Here is a 22,328-nt window from a genome sequence, read left to right on the forward strand (position 1 = left end):
TCACTCTGCCGAGGATATGCAGATCCTGGGCCTCCTCCATTGTCACACCCTAACCACCTGATGCCTAGAGAAAGAACACCTCACCTTCAGTCCTGGGATCCTCCAACCACACAGTATCAATGTGGATTTCACCAGTTTCCTCATTTCCCCTACCTCCACCTTATCCCAGTTCCAACCTTCCAACTCGGCACTGCCCTCAAACCGATGTGATCGACCCCTTTGGGATCTGGACCTCATGACCTGTCCATCTTCCTTCCCACCTATCCACTCCAGCCTCTTGTAAGGTTGCACAGGAACACAACCAGTGCACTATAACAGAAAGGACAGTAGATGTTATATATAGATCACCTAGTAGCAGCTTCAAAGTGCTAGCTTGTATAAATGTTGAAATCAGGCAAGTCAGAAGGCCTTTTGGCTAAGATCATGTGTAGTTCTGTTCTGGCCTTTTGGAGATCATCGCTGGATCGTGATTGGACGTTGGAGGATCGTTTGGTTGTGCTGACCTGCTATTGGTGGATCTTCATGCTGGCTTCGGCATAATGCCAATTCAGGGACCAGCCAACCTCAGAGCTATGGCCTCAACAGCTGCCCGCAGCCCTGGACAGGGGAGTCGAAACATAGTCCGGGTGACTGTGAAGAAGGTAGAGGGTCGTACACCGGTGGATCGCATCCTGTTTATTAAGAAGGTACTGCTGGGATGCTGTGGGTTCGCTGCAGCGGACGTGTACTGCCTGCAGGATTTCCCTGGGGCAGGCTACTTATGTGACCTTCAGGAGTGTGAAGCAGTGCGAACAGCTCCTGAAGGTCTTCAAGGAGAAGGAAGGGGAGCCGCTGTTTTCCATCTTGTCGGCAACCCCATTGTGTGTGCTTCCTGCACAGAGGAATCGGGTTGTTACAATCCAAATGTACAACCCCTATGTTCCAACGGCTGATGTCCTGACCTTCCTGGGAAGGGACGTCCAAGTTGAGGAAGAAGCAACTTGATCGACCCCTTTGGGATCTGGACCAGTAAGCGGCAGGTCAGGGTGACTCTGAAGGTCGATGGCAATGGGCACATTCTCCACCCACCCTCGAGCTTCGCAATTGGAGGGAACAGAGGCTACCTGACAGGGCAGCCGAAGTGTGCCGAACCTGCGGGAAGTCGGGACACGTGGCGGAGGACTGCAAGGTGACCATCTGCAGGAACTGCAAACAGGAGGGTCACCTGACTAAGGACTGTCAGGAAGCAAAGAGCTACAACCTGTGCGGAGAGGCGGGCCACATGTACAAGACCTGCCCAAGACGGGGGGTGGGGCCACTTACGTACAGATGGCTGGAGGTGGCAATACGAGCCGTGGACCCCCAAAGACCAGTAATATGCACCCAGACAGCAAGGAAACAGAGTCTGGTGGCACCCAGAAAGAAGATCAGACCGGAGTGGAGGAGGTGGCAACCAGCGGAGAGACACAGCAGCTGATCCTAGCTCTAGCTGGGCAGATGGAAGCAATGGAGGAGAAGGTAATCGAGCAGACAGAGGAGTGGATACCTGTTAAAAACAGGAAGAGAAAATCCGGCCAGGCCCCCAAAGCCTCCCAGCAAAGGGGGAAAAGACAGCTGCACGAGAGAGGGACGGCCAGTTCTTCGGATGGGGAAGACCGGCGCACAGAATGTCATCACCACCAGAAGAAGAGACAGAGCGCCGTAGATAAAGAGGAGGGCATTTCCTCCCAACCAGGAAACAGCGGACCCCACGAAGTCCACCCTCCACCCAGTGAGAACCAGGCGGTACCCACTGCCCCACAACTACAGACAACTGAGAGCTGCGATCCTCTGACAGTCCCATTGTCAGACACAGAACTGGACGGTGCGGACCCTTGCCTTGGCTCAATGACTCCAGAGCAGGGAAATGACCACAGTGAGAGCCTGGATAGTTACCTCAGCCCAGCCAGGGTCCAGCGGTTCGTGCTCACCATGGGGATGCAGACAGCTTCCCCAGAGATAGGACAGTCAAATGGACAACGGTAACCCCATAAACTGGGATTAAAAAAGGTTCATTTGCTATAGTATAACAGGGCACCCACTCAGTAGGTGGGTTCTGCTGAAGCCGCAGCTAAATAATAAGAGACTGGATGGTTAATAAAGGGAACTGTAAATAGGATAACTGTAAATTCGAGTAATTCAATCTGTTCTTTGTAATGTTAAGACATGCAATGTATATATCTATGAACGACATGACAAATTGTACAAGTACCAAAGATTTATTTCTATGAATAAAGTATATTTTGAAATTAAAAAAAATTAATAAAGACAGAGTAATATTAATATTAATCGGGGATTTTAATTTTAATCTTAACATAGACTGGAAGAGACAGACAGGCACCTGCAGAAATGTTGTGAATTTCTGTATTTGTCCAGGATTTTTTCCTTCAGCGTTGTCTTGGAAACAACAAGGGGACAACAATACTGGATCTAGTAATGAGCAATGAGCATGATTTAATTAGTGATCATAAAATTATTGAGTTTAATATATTGTTTGTAAGAGATAAGCAAAGTTCGGATACTAGAATTTTGGATTTAAGTAAGGCAGATGAGGCAAAAACTGTCCACAATAAACTGGGAAACTGCGCTGATAGGTAACAAGTAACCAAGGTACAGTGGATGGCGTTCAAAAAAACATTTAATGCCATTCAGAAGCAGTTTGTATCCATGAGAAGGAAAAGCTGTTGCTCATAATAAAAACAGCCATGGGCATCCAGGGAGGTAAGGGACAGCATAAATCTTTTTAAAAAGGGCTCATAAAAATGCAAAGAACAGTACAGTTCCCTCAGAATGGAGCAAATACAAAGGGCCACAAAGCGGCTTATAAGAGCAGCTAAAAAGGATTATGAAAGGAAACTTGCAAGGGACATAAAAGGCAAGAAGAGATACTATTGATCCACTGAAAGCCTAGAATGAGGATATTGTCAGTAACCATGAGGATATGGCAGACATGTTGAACGATTATTTTGCTTCAATATTCACAGCAGAAAAAGAGGATAGCTTGCTGGAAGTCCCAAAGAAGTTAAGTTTAGCACAGTGTAGCTTAAGTAAAGCACCAAAAATGGGGAAATTAATGGAACTGAAGAGTGACAAATAGAAGACCTGTTGGTTTCCATCCGTGAGGGTTAAAGGAGGTAGGATGCACATTTGTGATGACCTAATAATCTGAGTTCCTTGGCTTCAGGAGTTTACTTCTGGGTTGGAAAGTTGTTCATATAACTGTGCTGTTTAAGAAGGATGACAGAGAGAAACCAGGGGATTATAGACCAGTCACCGGGGCGGCACAGTGGCACAATGGTTAGCACTGCTGCCTCACAGCACCAGAGACCCGGGTTCAATTCCCGCCTCAGGCGACTGACTGTGTGGAGTTTGCACATTCTCCCCGTGTATGCGTGGGTTTCCTCCGGATACTCCGGTTTCCTCCCACAGTCCAAAGATGTGCAGGTCAGGTGAATTGGCCATGCTAAATTGCCCGTAGTGTTAGGTGAAGAGGGGAATGGGTCTGGGTGGGTTGCGCTTCGGCGGGTCGGTGTGGACTTGTTGGGCCTGTCTCCACACTGTAATCTAATCTAATCTAAACCTGACCAGCTGTGGTGGAGTTTATAATCAAGGTTAGGGAAACTTTTTTCCCCTGGAGCATAGGAGATTGAGATGTATAGATAAGGTAGATAGTGAACAGTTTTTCCCCATGGTAGGTGAGTCTAAAACAAGAGGGCATAGGTGGGAGAGAGAAGATACAAAGGAGTCCGGGGCAATTTTTTCACACAGAGGGTTTGGAACAGGAATGTGGTAAAGGCAATGGCAAGTCCAATTTTGTCATTTAGGAAACATTTAGACAGGTACATGGATGGGATAGCTATGGACAGATATGGACCAAACACAGGCATATGGGACTGATTTAATTGTGACAACTGAGCGGCAGCACATTGGGCTGAAGGGGAAAGGCCTGTTTCCATGCCTTAAACTTCTATGACTATAATTGATCATCTTGAAAAGTTTGTTAATTGGGGAGAGTCAGTATGGATTCATGAAGAGTGGTCAAGCCTGACACATCTCATTTTTTTTGAAGAGGTAACAGTGGACAGAGCTAAGTTGATAGATGCTGTTTATGTGGCCTTCCAGAAGGCCTATGATAACGTCCCACACAACAGACTGTTAGCTAAGGTGGAAGCCCAAGGAATTGAGAGGAAATTACTGACATGGATAAGAAATCAACTGAATGGCAGAGGCTGGTAAAATTGTAACATTTAAGAGGCATTTGGATGGGTGTATGAATAAGAAGGGTTTGCAGGGATATGGGCCGGGTGCTGGCAGGTGGGACTAGATTGGGTTGGGATATCTGGTCAGCATGGACTGGTTGGACCGAAGGGTCTGTTTCCATGCTGTCCATCTCTATGACTATGACTCTATGACAGAAAACAGAATTGGAATAAAGGATAAGTAGTCACATTTTGGAGGATATGACTAATAGTGGCCCACAGGGATATGTGTGGGAGCCTCAGTTATTCACAATATTAATTCATAATTTGGATAATGGCATAAAATGTCAACTATCCAAATTTGCTGACACCAGCCTAAAATTGCAATTAGATATGGGTAGATTAGGTGAATGGGCAAAGCTGATGCAATTAGATTTTAATATCAGTTGTGAGGTTATCCACTTTCAACTGAAAAAAAGGATAGTTCAGGGTATTTCTTTTTAAGAAGACACAAAGTTAAATAGGGCTTATGCCTGAAATGTCAACTCTCCTGCTTCTGAGTTGCTGACTGAGTTGCTGTGCTTTTCCAGCGCCACACTTCTCAACAAAGTTAAATATAGCCTTTATTCAATGAGATTGAGATTCAGATGCATAGTTCTTTAAAATGCCATGAACAGATGTAGAAAATAGTGAAGAAGGTTAATGGAATGCTGGCTTTCATATTTAAAGGACTGGATATAGGGATGCAGATGTTATTCTGCAGTTACACGAAACCTGATTTATATCTACATAGAATACTGAGAACAGATCTGGGCACCACACCCTTGGGAAGTATGTTTTAGCTTTGCAGGTTTCCAAGGATGATACCTAGACTTCCAGGGGTTACATTAAGAGGAGAGGTTAGATAAATTAGGCTTTTTATTCAGAATTTAGACGGTTAAGGGGTGACCGAGTTGAGGTTTTCAAGATATTAACAGGGAAAGACAGGGTACATAAAGATAATTATTTCCACTGGTTGAACTGGGGCATAGACCAAGAGTTAGGGCTGAGCCGCTCAGGAGAGATGTTAGAAAGCACTTTATATGCAAAGAGTAGTTGAGGTTTGGAATATTTCCTCAAATGCTAGTTGATGCTAATTCAATTGTTAAATTTAAATCCGAGGTATTTTTATTAAGCAAGGGTATCAAGGGATATACGTCTAAGGTTGGCTGTTGATCAGCTGTGATCTCATTGAATGGCAGAGCAGTTTCAAGGGATTAAATGGCCTGTTCCTGTTCCTTTAAGGTCGTCAATCTTAGTTTGGCTCATAGCAACAGTACGTACCTGTTCAGGAGTCAGGGGCTGCCAATGGTTCGTTCTCTCAGACACTTTGCTTGGCCAGTTCATCTGCCCTTGTATTCCCAGCCAGGGAAAAATTTATGATGTTCCCTGACTTTAATAATATCACACTCGTGTAATTGGGCAGTTTGGAATATATATTTTAGCAGAGATGTAGAGGTTTCCCATCCACCAACACATACGCTTTGGCTTCCCACCGTGGTAGGAAGTCAGTTAAAGTGTTACAGACATGCATGCTATCTTAATTTCCTGAGGTGGTGGGGGGAGCCTTCATGTCATAGAGATATACAAAACAGAAACAGATCCTTTGGTCCAACTTGGCCATGCCGACCAGATATCCTAAATAAAGCTAGTCCCATTTGCCAGCATTTAGCCTATATCCCTCTAAACCCTGCCTATTCATATACCCATCGAGATGCCTTTTAAGTGTTGTAATTATACTAGCCTCCACCACCTCCTCTGGCAGCTTATTCCATTCACATCCTCTCTGCATGTAAAAGTTGCCCCTAGGTCTCTTCTAAATCTTTCCCCTCTCACCTTAAACCCCTAGTTTTGGACTAGGAAAAAGTGCCGACTAGCCGACCAGCCCAGGAAAAAGACCTTGTCTGTTTACTCTATCCATGTTCCTCATAACCTTTTAAACCTCTATAAGGTCACCCCTCAGCCTCCGTGCTCTAGCGAAAAAAGCCTGTCTGAAAAGCTTAAACCTTCCAACCTTAGTAATATCCTTAAATCTTTTCTGAACCCTTTCAAGTTTCACAATATCATTCCTATAGGAGGGAGACCAAAATTATACTCCGTATTCCAATAGTGGCCTTAACAAAGGCCTATACAGCTGCAACTTGACCTTCCAACTCCTATACTCAATGCACTGAGTAATAAAGGCATGATACCAAATGCCTTCTTCGCTATCCAGTCTAACTGCAACTCCACTTTGAGGAACTACGAGCCTACATTCCAAGATCTCTTTGTTCAGCAACACTCCCAAGGACCATGCCATTAAGTGTATAAGGCCTGCCCTGATTTGCCTTTCCAAAATGCAGCACCTCACATTTATCTAAATTAAACTACATCTGTCACTCCTCAGCTCATTGGCTCATCCAATCAAGATTCCACTGTACTCTGAGGTAGCCTTCTTTGCTGTCCGTTGTCTCTCCAATTTTGGTGTCATCTGCAGACTGACTAACCATACCTCCTATGTTCACATCCAAATCCATTATATAAATGGTGAAAAGCAGTGGACCCAGAGCCGATCCTTGTGGCACACCATGGTCACAAGCCTCCAGTCTGAAAAGCAACCCTCCGCCACCAAATCTGTCTTCTACTTTTGAGCTAGTTCCATATCCAAATGGCTAGTTCTCCCAGTGTTCTATGCGATTTAACCTTGCTAACCAGTCTACCGTGTGGAACCTTATCAAATGCCTTACTGAAGTCCATATAGATCGCGTCCACCACTCTGTCCTCATTAATCCTCTTTGTTGCTTCCTAAAAAGAACTTGATCAAGTTTGAGACCTGATTTCCCAAGTACAAAGCCATTTTGACTGTTCCTAATCAATCCTTGCCTTTCCAATCCTGTCCCTCAGGATTTCCTCCAGCAACTCACCCGCCACTAATGTCAGGCTTAGTGGTCTATCGTTCCCTGGCTTTTCCTTGCTACCTTTTTTAAATAGTGGCACTACGTTAGCCAACCTCCAGGCTTTCGACATCTCACTAGTGGTTATCGATGATGCAAATATCTGAGCAGGGGGCTTATACGGTATGTAAGTCATGACTGCTAGTTCAGGAGCTTGGATGCTTATTTTGTTGGTGAGCTTTAATACTAATTTCACCAGGGGTTTGCCTTGCTGGGTCTCTCCATATATATTCGGCATTCTGTTTTCCTAATCCCGTTTTCCACTGAGGACATGTCCATAAAATTTTGAAAAGGCTTTGTTTTGGCTTCCCCAATTTCCTTGACCTCTAACCCCTGTTTTGTTTTGGCATGAATGGTCCCTTAGAATCATTCATTGCCACTACCTGGCATTCATGAGGTTCCCCTCCATACCTCAAGTTGTCAGTTGCTAACATCGTGGCTGTGAAGCATCAGTCTCCTGTGGGCCCTGCAGTTTTGGTTTCCACACTGTACTTAATTCGATCATCCAATGTCAGTTGTATGGGGGTATATTTGGTGAGAATGGTTGGGCGTTTAGTCCAATTATAGAGGCAAAATGCTGTACTGCCCAGAAATCTACCAGGAAGTGTTTCTCATTCTGAAAAAACCTGCTCCGCTGGGGATAGGTTTTGGAGACATAGGGCACCAGTCTTCTACCTGTCACGCGGAAGCCTGTACCACTGCCTGTTTTAATTCTGAGACAGCTTGCTGCTTGGTCTGTTAACAGGGGACATTCTTTTTTAACAGGTTTGATAGATGGGGAGGCTTTCACAAAATCATCTATGTTGTTCCAGCAATACTTGAGTAGGCCTAGAAAAGAAGGCAACAAGCTTACGTCTGTGAGTAGAGTCCATGTGCTAAAGATTAATTGTGCTTCTTTTCTATCTCTTGTTTCTCCTGGGTCACAATGATGTCCAGATAAGAGCCCTGTGACTTCATAATCTGGGCTTTCTCAGGGTTCACTTTAACTGTAATGAGGTGAGTAGGTTCAGCAGCTCTTTAAGTAGTTGGAGGTGCTCTGATCTGGTATCTGTCTTTAGGAGGAGGTTGTCCATGTATTGAATCAGGCGCTCAGGATGTGAAAAATATATTAACCCTTTAGCCTGCGGTTGGTGAAAAATGGATAGAGAATTGTGGAATCTTTGAGGCAAACAAGTCCAAACTTACTGAGAGGATAGACGGAAATCTGTTACTGATGTCCCACATGATGAAATACTTGGCTTGTGTGGCTTGTTTTTTCATGGTTTTGGAACTGTTTGCTACCATTGGTTCTGTGCTGGATGCTTTTCTTGTTAAACTATGGGAAGTCAAAGGACCCATTCGATATCTGACCTGACCAGATTGGGGAATAGTTGGTGGAGGCTAGTGGGCTCAGGATTCCCTGTTGTAGGAGGTTATTTGTAACATTGGAAATGTCCCCTTCTATTGATTCTGAGGTTTTGGCTTGGGACATTCTATAACTGTCATTCTAATGTTGTCATATTTGTGGCTTGCAAAGGCTTCAGTGTGCTTTGCAAGGATCCACTGTAGCTCAGGTTCACTGTTTATTTCCACAGGGTTCTCCCAGGGTGCAAAATCCTATCCACATGGAGACTTTTCTTGGGGAATTTGCCACATGCAGCAGTTCACGGGGTCAAATGATAGATTGCATTTCTGCACAAAATCTGAGCTCAGGATGTTTTCCCCCTTTGGTTAGCGATCAACTAATATGGCCAGATGAAGGCTGATAGGTTTAGGGCTGTGTGGGAATCCCTGATGTCCAATAGGAACTCTAATGTGATGGCCTCTGGAATTGTTTTCTACCAAATGTTGCCCTGCACGATCCCATCTGAGATATGGGGCCCAAAAATGCGTACAATCCTCCCAATGTGGTCTGACCAGAGCCTTTGAGAGCCTCAGAAGTATATCCCTGCTTTATATGTTCACGTCCTCTCAAAAGAAATGCCATCATTGTATTTGTTGAAACTTTATTGCTGGAACAGCACAGCAGGTCAGGCAGCATCCAGGGAACAGGAGATTCGACGTTTCGGGCACAGGCCCTTCTTCAGGAAACGCCTGTGCCCGAAACGTCGAATCTCCTGTTCCCTGGATGCTGCCTGACCTGCTGTGCTGTTCCAGCAATAAAGTTTCAACTTTGATCTCCAGCATCTGCAGACCTCACTTTCTCATCATTGTATTTGCCTTCCTAACTACTGACTCAACCTGAGGTTTACCTTGAGAGAATCCTGAACTAGAACTCTGAAGTCTCTTTGCACTTCAGACTTCTAAATGTTTTTCCCCATTTAGAAAATAGTCCATGCCTCTCTTCTTCCAACCAAATTGCATGACTTCACACTTTCCACATTGTACTCCATCCGTCATTTTGTTGCCCCTCTCCTAGCCTGTCCAAATCCTTCTGCAGCCTCCCTGCCTCCTCAGTGCTACCTGTCCCTCTACCTATCTTTGTATCATCTGCGAACTTAGCCAGAATGCTGTCAATTCCCTCATCTAGGTTGTTAATGTATAAGGTGAAAAGTTGCGGTCCCAACACTGAGCCTCATGGAGCACCACTTGTCACTGGCTGCCATCCTGAGAAGAACCCTCTGCTTTTTGCCAGACCCAAGCTTCTATCCATGCTAGTACCTTGCGTTTAACACAATGAGCCCTTATCTTACTCCATAGCCACTCTGCGGTACCTTGTCATGCCCTTCTTGAAGTCCAGATAGATAACATCCATTGGCTCTCCTTGGCCTAACCTACTCATATTTCCTCAAAGAATTCTAGAAGATTTGTCAGGCATGATATCCCCTTGATGAAACCATACTGACTTTGCCCTATTTTACCATACACTTCCATGTGTTCAGAAATTTCATCCTTCACAATGGATTCCAGGACCTTACTCACAACTGAGGTTAGTCTGTAATTTTCCATCTTTTGTTTTACTCCCTTTTTAAACAGGAGTATTGTCACATTAGCGATTTTCCAGGCCTCTGGGACCTTTCGTGATTCTAGTGATTCCTGAAATGTCACCACTAATGCCTCCATTATCTCTTCACCTATCTCTTTTAGAATTCTGGGCTGTAGTCTATCTGGTCCAGGTGATTTATCCACCTTCGGATCATTCAGTTTTTCTAGCACCTTCTCCTCTGTGATGACCACCATACTCATCTCTGCCCCCTCACTCTCTTGAAGTTTTCGGATGTTACTCGTGTCTTCCACCTTGAAGATTGACGTGCAGTAATTATTCAGTTCCTCAGTCATTTCCTTGTTCTCCACTACTATCTCTCCAGCATCATTTTCCAGTTGTCAAGTGTCTATTTTTATCTCTCTCTTTCCCTTTCATATATCTAAAGAAACTCTAAAGTCTTCCTTTATATTACTGGCTAGCTTACTCTCATATTTAATCTTCTCCCTCCTCATTTTTTTTTTGTTGCCCTCTGTTGGTCTTTGGAAACTTCCCAATTCTCTGGTTTCCCGCTGTCCTTTGCCACATTGTTTGCTTTCTTTTATACTTTTATCTATCCCTGACTTCCCTAGTCAGCCATGGTTACCTCTCCATCCCTGTACCATCCTTTTTCCTCGGGGTGAATCTCTGCTGTGTCTCCTGAATTATTCCCAGAAATGCCTGCTGGTGCTGTTCCATTGTCTTTCCTGGTAGGTTCCTCTCCCAATCAATTCTATCCACCTCCTCCCTCATGCCACTGTAGTTGCCTTTATTCAGCTGTAATACCTTTACTTCTGATTCTATCTTCTCCCTCTCAAATTGCAGAGTAAATTCAATTATATTATGATCACTGCCTTCTAAGGCTTCTTTCACCTTAAGCTCCCTTATCAAGTGTGCCTCATTGCACAACAGTAAATCCAGTATTGTCTGTCCCCTAGTGGGTTGTACACCACAAGCTGCTCCAAATGGGCGGCACGGTAGCACAGTGGTTAGCACTGCTGCCTCACAGCGCCAGAGACCTGGGTTCAATTCTCGCCTCAGGCAACTGTCTGTGTGGAATTTGCACATTCTCCCCCTGTCTGCGTGGGTTTCCTCCGGGTACTCTGGTTTCCTCCCACAGTTCAAAAATGTGCAGGTTAGGTGAATTGGCCATGCTAAATTGCCCATAGTGTTAGGTGAAGGGGTAAATGTAGGGGAATGGGTCTGGGTGGGTTGTTCTTCGGAGGCTTGGTGGGGACTTGTTAGGCCGAAGGGCCTGTTTACACACTGTAGGGAATCTAATCTAATCTAAAAAAAGCCATCTTGGTGATATTCCACAAATTCCTTTTCTTGCAATCCATTATCAACCTGATTTTGCCAGTCCACCTGCATGATCAATGTAACTTTGCCTTTCCTACACATCTTTTCTATCTCCTGGTGTCTTGTGCCCCAGCTCCTGACTATTGTTTGGAGGCCGTGCTTAACTTCAACAGTTTTTTTTAACCTTTTGAGGTTCCTCAATTCTACCCACACAGATTCTACACCATCTGACCCTATTTTGTTTTTTTACTGTTGATTTAATTTCATTTCTCACTAGTAAGGCAACCCCATCCCTCTGCCCATCTGCCTATCCTTTCGATAGGATTTATATCCTTGAATATTCAGCTCCCAATCCTGATCCCTTACAGCCACATCTCAGTGTTGCCCACTATGTCTTTGTGTTGCTCACCATGTCATACCTGCCAATTTTGATCTATGCCACAAGCTAATTTATCTTATTCCTTATACTTTGTGCATTCAGATATAACACCTTCAATCCTGTATTAACCGTCTCTGTTCTCGTTGTCATTTATTTGTCCAGTGTGCTTGAAATTTGATTGTTAACTCTTTCCATGCACTCTATCCTATTTGAGTAGGAACCCTTCAAGAGTTCATCAAAGTGGCAGGGAGGTGACTGGGGGTAGGGATCTAGCTTAAGCTAAACTCTTAATGTGCAAGGGGAAAGCGACTTGCCCCTCTCAAGGCTGATTTGTAAAATGTACCCTTTATCCTTGACTAGCCTACCTTCAAAACCCTGCTGTTTTATTTGTCTCACTCTACAAACCCATCCCTGTCAATTACTGCTCAGTTGCCTCTATCCCCTTTCACCACTTGAATCCTGGCCCTCATGTCGGGCAACTGCACTCTCAAGTCAGTCTCAGGCTGGATATTCAGGAATACAAGGCTTGTGTGTTCAACTTAAGAGAAATAGTTGGCCACCTCTTATTGGAGACCAACCAAGGATGCTGTTGTTGTCTGTGCTTTGGGCACTTTGACCAGTTTCTACATAAAGTTGTTTTAATCTTGTACTATCTTTGAGACAAGCAAAGAGGTCACAGTTGACCTGTAATTCACTGCAATTTTTTTCGCAAACTAAATGAAAGACTTAAAAGGGGCTTTGTGGCTGAATATTATCTAAAATCCTGTTCTTGCACTACTAAGAGGAGATGATTGCTTAGTGGTATTATTTTTCTCCTATTAATTCTGAGACCCAGGTAATATCCCGGGGATCTGGGTTCTAATCTAGCTAAGGCAGATCTTGAAATTTGAATTAATTTCCATTGAAAAATCTGGAATTAAGAGTCTAATAATGTTGAATCCACGGTTTCTTGTCAGAAAAACCCATCTGGTTCACTAATATCCTTTAGGAAGGAAAGTGCTATCCTTATCTGGTCTGGCTTACATATAACTTCAGATCCACAGCAAGGTAGTTGACTCTTAAGCTGCCCTCTGGGTAATTACGGATGGGCAATAAATGCTGGCCTAGTCAGAGATGCCCTCATCTCGTGAATAAATAATTAGATAAACTCCTGATTCTTATGTTAATCACTATATCAACTGCAATGTTAAGTCTTTGCCTTTTGCAATCCTTATCTAAATTACTATTGGCTGCCAGATTTAGACCACGTATTATTCATGCATTTCAACTTAGCCAGGCTGTGAACTTGGCAAAGAATTGGTCTTGGATGGGGTCGTTTTCTCTCTCTCTCTCTCTTTTCAGGTGGCCAGAGTTCCACTGCTGGGCCAGGTGGAGTCTTTGCTAAGGGAATGGCTGCCAGATGTCTCGTTTTATCTGTTCTTGCTGCATTCTTCCAGAATTGCCTCTGGTCCTCAGCTCATCGATATTCCAGATCAAAGTAATGGCATCCAATGGGTCAGCTGATGAATGCACCAGGCTTTCCATCGGCGTCCATCCCCAGATGTGTCAAGTACACAGCCCTCTCTCCATGCATGTGCATAGCAGGAACTTAGGACTCTCACAAGTCTGCTCATTGTTCTCCAATGTTCAAGCTAGTCTTTGTTTTCCAGGGCAAATCTGGACTTGTCTTTACCTGTCTTTGTTGTGTGTGGATGCCTAGTGTTTGATATCCTGAAAATCTCATTGGCTGCTCAAAGTTTGCCCATTCTGTTTTCAGGTCCAGCCATTTGGACCCTGAGCTATCTTGCCATAGTATTCCATGTGTGGCCTAATAATGTTTATAAGATTGTAACAAAATTTCCTTCCTCCTATATTCTGCGCCCTAGCTAATGAAGACAAGCATCTCTCTACTGGTGCTGACAGTGGTTTATGCACTTGTACATCAAGGTTCCTTTGTTCCTCAGAACTCCATGGGGACCTGCCATTAATTGTGCATATTCTTCCTTTCTTAGAATTCCCTAAATGCAACACCTCAAACTCATCAGGATTAAATGCTGTGCTTAATTTACCAGCTGAGTGATATTGACATCAGACTGTAACCTTCGACCATCCTCCTCACTCACCATACCATAGATTTTCATGTTATCTGCAAACTAATTATGACTTCTATCTTCACATAATTGGTATTGGTATTGAAGGCTGCCTTTTACTGATAGTGCTGGGACCTCCTGACTGAAGGCTGTCTCTCTTGACTTGATGGAGGTCTGATGACAACCATGACAGACTTCTTCCTCTGTGCCTGTGCTAAACAACAAGGCAATGCAAGGCATTTTTGAACACTATGACAATGAGTGAAGAGCCTGGAAATGCACCCTGGTCCAGTCCGGCGGTTAGGTGCATGTTCTGTGTACTGAGGCCTTGCTGCAGCATTACATGATAATTGCCAGTGCAGCCTGAGGTGTATCATTTGAAATGCTGAAGTGTCCTGTCAGATGTGCCACGAGTGTTCTTGGAGGCTTTCACATGTCAGATACCATTGAGCATGGGATGTGTGTGGCTGATGACCTGGAGCATGCCCTGAGATGCTGGTGCCCCAATGTTTTATCATGGAAAGAATCCATTTCAGTTCTGGAAAAGGGCCACTGGACCCAAAATGTTGATTTTGATTTCTGTCTGGAGGTGCTTCCAGACCTGCTGAGTTTTCCCAGTAATTTCTGTTTTTGTTTCTGGTTCCTTGTTGAGTTTTCTCACCATCTTACCTGTTTGACAAGTTTAGTAGATAGAAAGCTAAATTTTAATGAGGCAATTTGAGCCAGCAAGGATTTTACAAACTTTGATCTCTGGCAACTCGCACTGCCTAGCAAGTGAGCTGCCATTGCACTCGCAAAAAAAAATACAGGTTGGAACAACGTTCTCCCCGTGTCTGCGTGGGTTTCCTCCGGGTGCTCCGGTTTCCTCCCACAGTCCAAAGATGTGCAGGGTCAGGTGAATTGGCCATACTAAATTGCCCGTAGTGTTAGGTAATGGGTAAATGTAGGGGTATGGGTGGGTTTCGCTTCGGCGGGTCGGTGTGGACTTGTTGGGCCGAAGGGCCTGTTTCCACACTGTAATCTAATCTAATCTAATCTAAAAAACATGCTCCCAACATCAAGGATTTCATGCCTAATTCTGTTACACATATCTCGCCATAGTCTGTGTCATTCAGGCTCCTAGAATAATCCGGTTGTCCTCACTGTCACCTGTACCATATTTACTGCCTACTTTGTCTGATTTAGAGGATAACAGCATCGACAGAGTGCCATAACCTTGACCTGATTATTTTTCCTCCAATGATGTTAAATGCACTAAAGATTCTTTTGCTTCCTGGAAAGTCAGTGTCCAGTAATTTCTCTTCAAGCTGGCTTTCTCTTCAGAGGGCAGTAGGGCTTGACAAAATTATTGCCCCAGCTCCTGCTATTACAGCATTTACCTTACTATGCTCTTACCATAGATTCTGTTTCTGAAGGATCAATGAGACTGGGGAGGAGCTGGAAAAGTGAAAATAGGAGAGAGTGTTTAAGAGATTGGAGGTACAACTGCTCACAGATTCTGTTTTTCCAGCTATGGAGCAGCAAGGAGGGGACATGAAAGGTCCTTAGTCGGTAGGATTAGGGAAAACCCTAAGGCTTTCTATAGGTATGTTAGGAATAAAAGAATGACTAGGGTAGGAATAGGTCCAGTCAAGGATAGTAGTGGGAAGTTGCGTGTGGAGGCTGAAGAGATTGGGGAGACACTGAATGAATACTTTTCTTCAGTATTTACTCAGGAACAGGGCATTGTCGTCGATGTGAATACTGAGTCACAAATAAGTAGAATGGATGGCTTTGAGGTATGTAGAGAAGAGGTGTTGGAAATCCTGGAAAAGGTGAAAATAGATAAGTCCCCTGGGCCTGATGGCATTTATCCTAGGATTCTCTGGGAAGCAAGGGAGGAGATTGCAGAGCCATTGGCCTTGATTTTTATGTCCTCTTTGTTTACAGGAGTAGTGCCAGAAGACTGGAGGATAGCAAATGTGGTTCCCTTGTTCAAAAAGGGGAGTAGGGATAACCCTAGTAACTATAGGCTGGTGAGTCTCACTTCTGTTGTGGGCAAAGTCTTAGAGAGAATTGTAAGGGATAGGATTTATGCACATCTGGATAGGAATAATGTGATCAAGGATAGTCAGCATGGTTTTGTGAAGGGCAGGTCGTGCCTCACAAACCTTATTGAATTCTTTGAAAAGGTGACGAAGGAGGTTGATGAGGGGAAAGCGGTAGATGTGGTATATATGGATTTTAGTAAGGCGTTTGATAAGGTTCCCCATGGTAGGCTACTTCAAAAAATACGGAGGTATGGCATTGAGGGTGAGTTGGAGGTTTGGATTAGGAATTGGCTGATGGAAGAAGACAGAGGGTAGTAGTTGATGGTAAAGGTTCATCTTGGAGTGCAGTTACTAGCGGTGTTCCGCAAGGATCTGTTTTGGGACCATTGCTGTTTGTCATTTTTATAAATGACCTGGAAGAGGGGTTAGAAGGTTGGGTGAGCAAGTTTGCGGATGATACGAAAGTCGGAGGAGTTGTTGACAGTGAGGAAGGATGTGGCAGGTTACAGCAGGATATAGAGAAGCTGCAGAGCTGGGCAGAAAGGTGGCAAATGGAATTCAATGTAGCTAAGTGTGAGGTGATTCACTTTGGGAAGAATAACAAAAAGATGGGGTACTGGGCTAATGGTTGGATACTTGGTAGTGTGGATGAGCAGAGGGATCTTGGTGTCCATGTACACAGATCTCTGAAAGTTGCCACCCAGGTAAATAGTGCGGTGAGGAAGGCATATGGCGTACTGGCTTTTATTGGTAGAGGAATTGAGTTCCGGAGTCCTGAGATCATGATGCAGTTGTATAAGACTCTGGTGCGGCCGCATCTGGAATATTGTGTGCAGTTTTGGTCACCATACTATAGGAAGGATGTGGAGGCACTGGAACGGGTGCAGAGGAGGTTTACCAGGATGTTGCCTGGTATGGAAGGAAGATCGTATGAGGAAAGACTGAGACACTTGGGGCTGTTTTCATTCGAGAAAAGAAGGTTTAGGGGTGGCTTGATTGAGGTGTACAAGATGATTAGGGGGTTAGATAGGGTTGACAGTGTGAACCTTTTCCCGCGTATGGAGTCGGGTATTACAAGGGGGCATAGCTTTAAATTAAGGGGGGGTAGATATAGGACTGAAGTTAGGGGTAGGTTCTTCACTCAGCGAGTCGTAAGTTCATGGAATGCCCTGCCAGTAGCAGTGGTGGACTCTCCCTCTGTATGGGCATTTAAGCGGGCATTGGATAGGTATATGGAGGATAGTGGGTTAGTATAGGTTAGGTGGGCTTGGATCGGCGCAACATCGAGGGCCAAAGGGCCTGTACTGCGCTGTATTCTTCTATGTTCTATGTTCTATTTCTTTCAGTTATTACTCTGTTCATTGTGTTGTTGTGGGCTTTTTGGGGCTTCTGGGTGCAAATTCACCCCCCTCTATATTCTGAACCCTGCCTCAGAGCTTGCTTTGCCACTTTATAAGATCATGTTTGATCCTCAACCTTGATTCTGAACCTCTCACAGGTAAGTTTTAAAGCAATGCTGCGATATTTGTGGCAAGTTCTCGTCAGAGATTACATCTGTTGAATAATAGTTTAAATGGTTCTTTTAGAAATATGGTTATTGATCTCCAATCGAGGCAAATTATTTCATACTGTGTAGTTTTTTTGAGGTTTTTTTGAACTGAGTCATTCAGGATAAATGTGAAGTGGTCAAACTCTTAGATTTAGTAAACATTTTACCACTATTATTTCATTACAACACGAGAGTTCTTCAGTAGAATATAGAACCACTAGAAGGCTCTCTTGTCACAATGGTTCTTTATTGAATAATGTACTTGAATCCATTTTGAGATTAGTTCATAAATGAACACATTTTGGGATTGAGGAAAGCATTTGATAAGAATTTGAATTTGAAGATGCTGAAGGTGAAGCCATAATCAATAAAATAGTCAACTTTTTTTTTCACGAAGCCACCATCTCTTCATTGACTTGATTATGCAGGCAATCATGAATTGGGGAGAATTTTTCACGAATGTTAAAAGCAGAGCTATTAATTTCAAGTATCTAATAGAAAGTCGCAAGAAGAATTGTGAAGAAGAATTGTACTGCAGTTAAATTAGAATCAGACATGCTTGATAGCAAAATTCCATCAGTAGCCAACAAGTAACTTTCTGCCTACCACGCAGGGCAGAAAAGACACGATGAGAAGTCTTTGGCTAGAAACATCCTTTCATGACCTTGGAGGAACAATTGGATGTATCTTGCTTATAAACTCAGTAACTTTGAAACAAGGACAGCCTCCTGTTGAAGAATGGCTTCCATCAGAACGCTGTTCTGGCAAATGGCCTTCAGATAGATCAGAATAAATAAGTATCTAGGTTGAATATGGTCGACGAAATAAGTGACTGGGTATTCTTTGAAAAAAGGCTTGCAGATTGTGTAGCATGTTTTGTGTCCTTCAAAGACTTACTGCTATATTCAATTTGCGTCCCTCTCTTTCTGTTTGCACCTAGCCCTTAGTGTGGGTAACACTAAACTTCTGTGATCTGAGGTTCACTTTATTTTTAATATTGTCATCCTCTCATTCATTCTGAGTATACTTGCTGTCCTTGTTTATGCTTCATACAGGGCTTGTCTCATTTGTCCCCTGCATGTGTTCTTTCCATGTGACTACTAGAGTCATTTTGCATGTTGATTTGACTAGCCCTACTTTGTAACAAGCATTTGCTGTTGTTGCATATTCTGCCTGTTTGGCATGCTTTCATGTGCTCATAGCCTTGCATAAATTTGTTCTTTTGTTTATGCTTCCTGCTTTGCTCAAGGATGTTCTCTGCCTTGTCCATTTATACTTGTATGGTAGCCCTTTCACTCATGTTTCTCTGTTTTCTTGAAGCTTGCAATTTTGGTTTCCCCTCTCTGACAGACTGTTCAACCACTCTTGATTTAATACAGTCAGAAAAAATGTATGTAAGTTTTGGTTATCTCTGAACCTCAGAGTTGCTGTGTGCATGAAGAATGGCAAGCTTTTATCTTTTGAAGAGTGCAAAATTTTTTGCATAAAACAAACCTGGCTCCTTCCACTTGTTATGGCTTACAGTTGATAGTTTTGTGGTGGGACTATTCAAAAATTGCCTGCAAAATGTTAGTTATAATTAACAGTAGTGAGCGGCATGGTGGCTGAGTGGTTGGCACTGCTACCTCACAACGTCAGGGATGTGGGTCTGATTCCAGCCTCAGGTAACTGTCTGTGTGGAGTTTGCACATTCTCTCCTTGTCTGTGTGGGTTTTCTCCAGGTGCTTCTATTTCTTCCCATAGTCCAACAATATGCAGGTTAGGTGGATTGGCCATGCTAAATTGCCCATAGTGTCCAGTGATGTGCAATCTAGGTGGGTTAGGATGGGAAGTGCAGAGTGACAAGGATAGAGTTTTGGGGGAGTGGAGGGGAGGGGGGAGGGGGGGGAGCGTGCCTGGGTAGGATGCTCTTTGGAGGGTTGTTGTGGACTTGATGGGCCGAATGGTTTCCATATTGTAAGGATTCTATGAACATAGTACACAGAACTGTGGATGCTGGAAATCTCAATTGAAAACAGAAATTGCTGAGAAATTCAGCAGGTGAGGCTACCATCCTTGGAGAGAAAACCAAGTTAATGTTTCAAGTCCTGTAACACTTCTTCAGAACTGATAGAATCTACAAAAATGTGGTGTTTATGTTGATTAGGGAAGGATGTTGACAGGTGGAAGTGGAGCTGAGGGAGAGGGAGGGAAAAAGTTAGACGGGTCAGGGGATTGTTGGTAGTAAACCAGGGAGGAAGATGATAATAGTCACTATGAGAGAATGAAAATGGGTTGGCTGAGTTGAAAGCAACTCGTGGTGACAGAACCTGGGGTGTGTGGGTGCGTAAAAGATATTGAAGGATGTGGCCAGGTTCTACAGTTATCGAACTTTTTATGGACAGAACGTAGGTTTTCTGCAAAGTGATCACCCAATCTGCATTATGTCACCCCTGTGTAGAGGAGATCGCATTGTGAGCAGCGAATAAGTAGACTAGTTGAGCAGATAAATTGCAGCTTCACCTCAAAGGTGTGTCTGGGGCTTTTGATTGTGTGAAGGGAAGAGATAAACGGGTGAATGATGCCCTGCACCTTTGCTGAAGCTATAATAAATTCTTAATCTTGGAAGGAATTAATGGATATGGGGAGAGTGTGGGTAAGTGGCGTTGAAATGCCCATCAGCCATGATTAAGTGGCAGAGTGGACTTGATGGGCTGAATGGCCTTACTTCCACACCTATTCTTATGGTCTCAGTACTGCAGTCTGCATTCTGTTCTGCTACCTGATGCACTTCATATGGTACGCCTCCCTGTAGGCCATACAAAACAACGCTTTTCACAGTATCTTTGTACATGTGATAACAATAAATCAAGCTAGATCAAATTCTGAGATTGCATGGGAGAGTGCCATGGGAGTGTGTGGAAAGTGTTGGGAAATGGAGGAGAAGTGGATCAGGATGTCCCAGATGGAACAGTAACTGTGGAATGTTGACAAAGGAGGGAAGGGGAATCTGAGTATGGTGGTGGTGGAAATGGCAGCTTATGAATGTGAAGACTAATTGGGTGGAAAGGGAGGGATAAGAGGGCCTTGTTGTAGGAGGATAGAAGTGCAGAAAATGGGTTGGACATTGCTAAGAGATAGACAACCAGGGTAACTAGGTTGAAGTAATTAGTTCGTTTTAGATACTGCAAGTCATTTTCACAAGTTATCCGTAAACCTTAGCTTCTAAGGAAAACAAAAGATATATTTTTATAATTTAGAAATCTTTCATCCAATACTGGACATTTGTAAGAGTTGTACAGTTGCCCAGAGCTGACTTCTGAATATAGCATTTGTCTTGGAATTCCAATAGTGTGGAAACAGGCCATTTGGCCCATTGGATTCACACCATTCCTCCGAAGAGCATCCCCCCAGACCCACCACATCCCTGTAACCCTGCATTTCCTACGGCTAATGCACCTAGCCTGTACATCCCTGGACAGTGTTGGAAATTTAGTAAGGCCAATTCACTTAATGTGCGCATCTTTGGAATGTGGGAGGAAACCCATGCAGACACGGGTAGAATGTGCAAACTCTGCACAGACAGGTGCCTGAGGCTGGAATTGAACTCATCTCCCTGGCACGGAGAGGCAGCAGTGCTAAATACTGAGCCACCGTGCTGCCCAATTTGTGTATCGTTCCTTGCAGTAGAGAAATGGGAATAGAACATACATTTATTTTACTATGAACATTGAGTTGCTTTTGCAAATTTCAACTGTCAAAGAAAAATCTTCTTGCCTTAATGATTTTATGGTATGTTAATTGAGCGTAAAATGAATCTTACCATCATATTTCTCCAGTTGTTTACAATGCACTTATGACAGCAACCATGGAGCTTCAGAAAGGAAAAAAAATTGGTATTTGGCATGATGCAGCGGAAAATGTATAAACTAAGGTAAGTACCATATTAAGATTGTTTCTTCTACATTCTAGAATAATTTTAATTTTGATATTGACAACTTTTAATATTATTTTTATAGGTAATGATGGTAGCGACCTAAAAGTTTTGCACCTTTCTAAAGTAAAAAGATGACCGAGGTACAAGCAACAGTGGAATTTTCAGTGGAGTTACACAAATTTTACAATGTGGACCTATTCCAGAGGGGGTAATTACTCTTTACGCCATTCCTATTGTTGGTTTTGTAAAAGATAAGGTGCAAACTGCTTGTGTTACTAAATTATTGCTGAATTACTTTGGAAAGCAAATGTGCAATATATAGATGCAAAATATAATTAAACCTACTCTAACAATGCATTGCCAAGGGCGGGAGAGGAAGTAGTTCTCTGTGTAGTGTTGAATGAGGTAAAGTTAAATTAAATCAGCGAATGTGAGGTTTGTAATTGTATTGGGGAACTGTGTGACGAGGCATGTCTTTTTCAATAATACACTTTTAAAAATAATTTCAGGATAGAAATAACTCACAACATTTCTTCGGCGGTTTAACTTTTACTGTTTTACCCTCTTAAATGCTGCAATACCTGACACTTTGCATTGAAAGAAGATACAATTGAAACTTCATTATCTTGTTGAATAACTGGCCGATAGTTGATGCAATTTTTTGGTTTCCATTTGTTTTTTTTAAGATGTGGGCATTGCTGTCCAGCCAATATTATTGCCTATTTCCTAATTGACCTTGAGAAGATGTTGGTGAGCAATATTCCTTCTAATTTTATTTTCAGCTGCACAGACCTCCAAGGTCCATGTGAGGCAGCAACTTCTGGAACTGGAAGTCAATACTGTCATCAGCATCTGCATGTCAAATATTGTGCATGGAGCATAGGGACAGATGTGTATGCAGCTGAGAGAGAACATCGGTGTTGAGCCATTTTTTTGAACTGCCCCCCAGTCCCTGC

The 22,328-nt window shown here is 43.4% G+C and overlaps 1 protein-coding gene across 4 annotated transcripts in view; it reads left to right on the plus strand.

The window, feature by feature from the left end:
* fam135a (family with sequence similarity 135 member A) overlaps nt 1–22,328 on the plus strand; it is a 318,933-nt gene that overhangs the window by 23,168 nt on the left and 273,437 nt on the right. For 2 of the 4 annotated variants that reach the window (XM_043681723.2, XM_043681738.2), the window contains exons 2-3: nt 21,275–21,369; nt 21,455–21,580. The exons of 1 other annotated variant lie outside the window; for it this stretch is intronic. In XM_043681723.2, coding sequence (XP_043537658.2) covers nt 21,504–21,580 — 77 coding nt within the window. In that variant the 5' untranslated portion in view covers nt 21,275–21,369; nt 21,455–21,503. Of the gene's footprint in view, nt 1–8,025; nt 8,047–21,274; nt 21,370–21,454; nt 21,581–22,328 lie in introns of those variants that run through there. One more of the 4 variants, XM_087979484.1, reaches the window with a different exon arrangement.

This window comes from Chiloscyllium plagiosum, unplaced genomic scaffold (assembly GCF_037043375.1).
Source record: "Chiloscyllium plagiosum isolate Xiang-an unplaced genomic scaffold, Cpla_swu_hap1 HiC_scaffold_3, whole genome shotgun sequence".
Lineage (NCBI taxonomy): Eukaryota > Metazoa > Chordata > Chondrichthyes > Orectolobiformes > Hemiscylliidae > Chiloscyllium > Chiloscyllium plagiosum.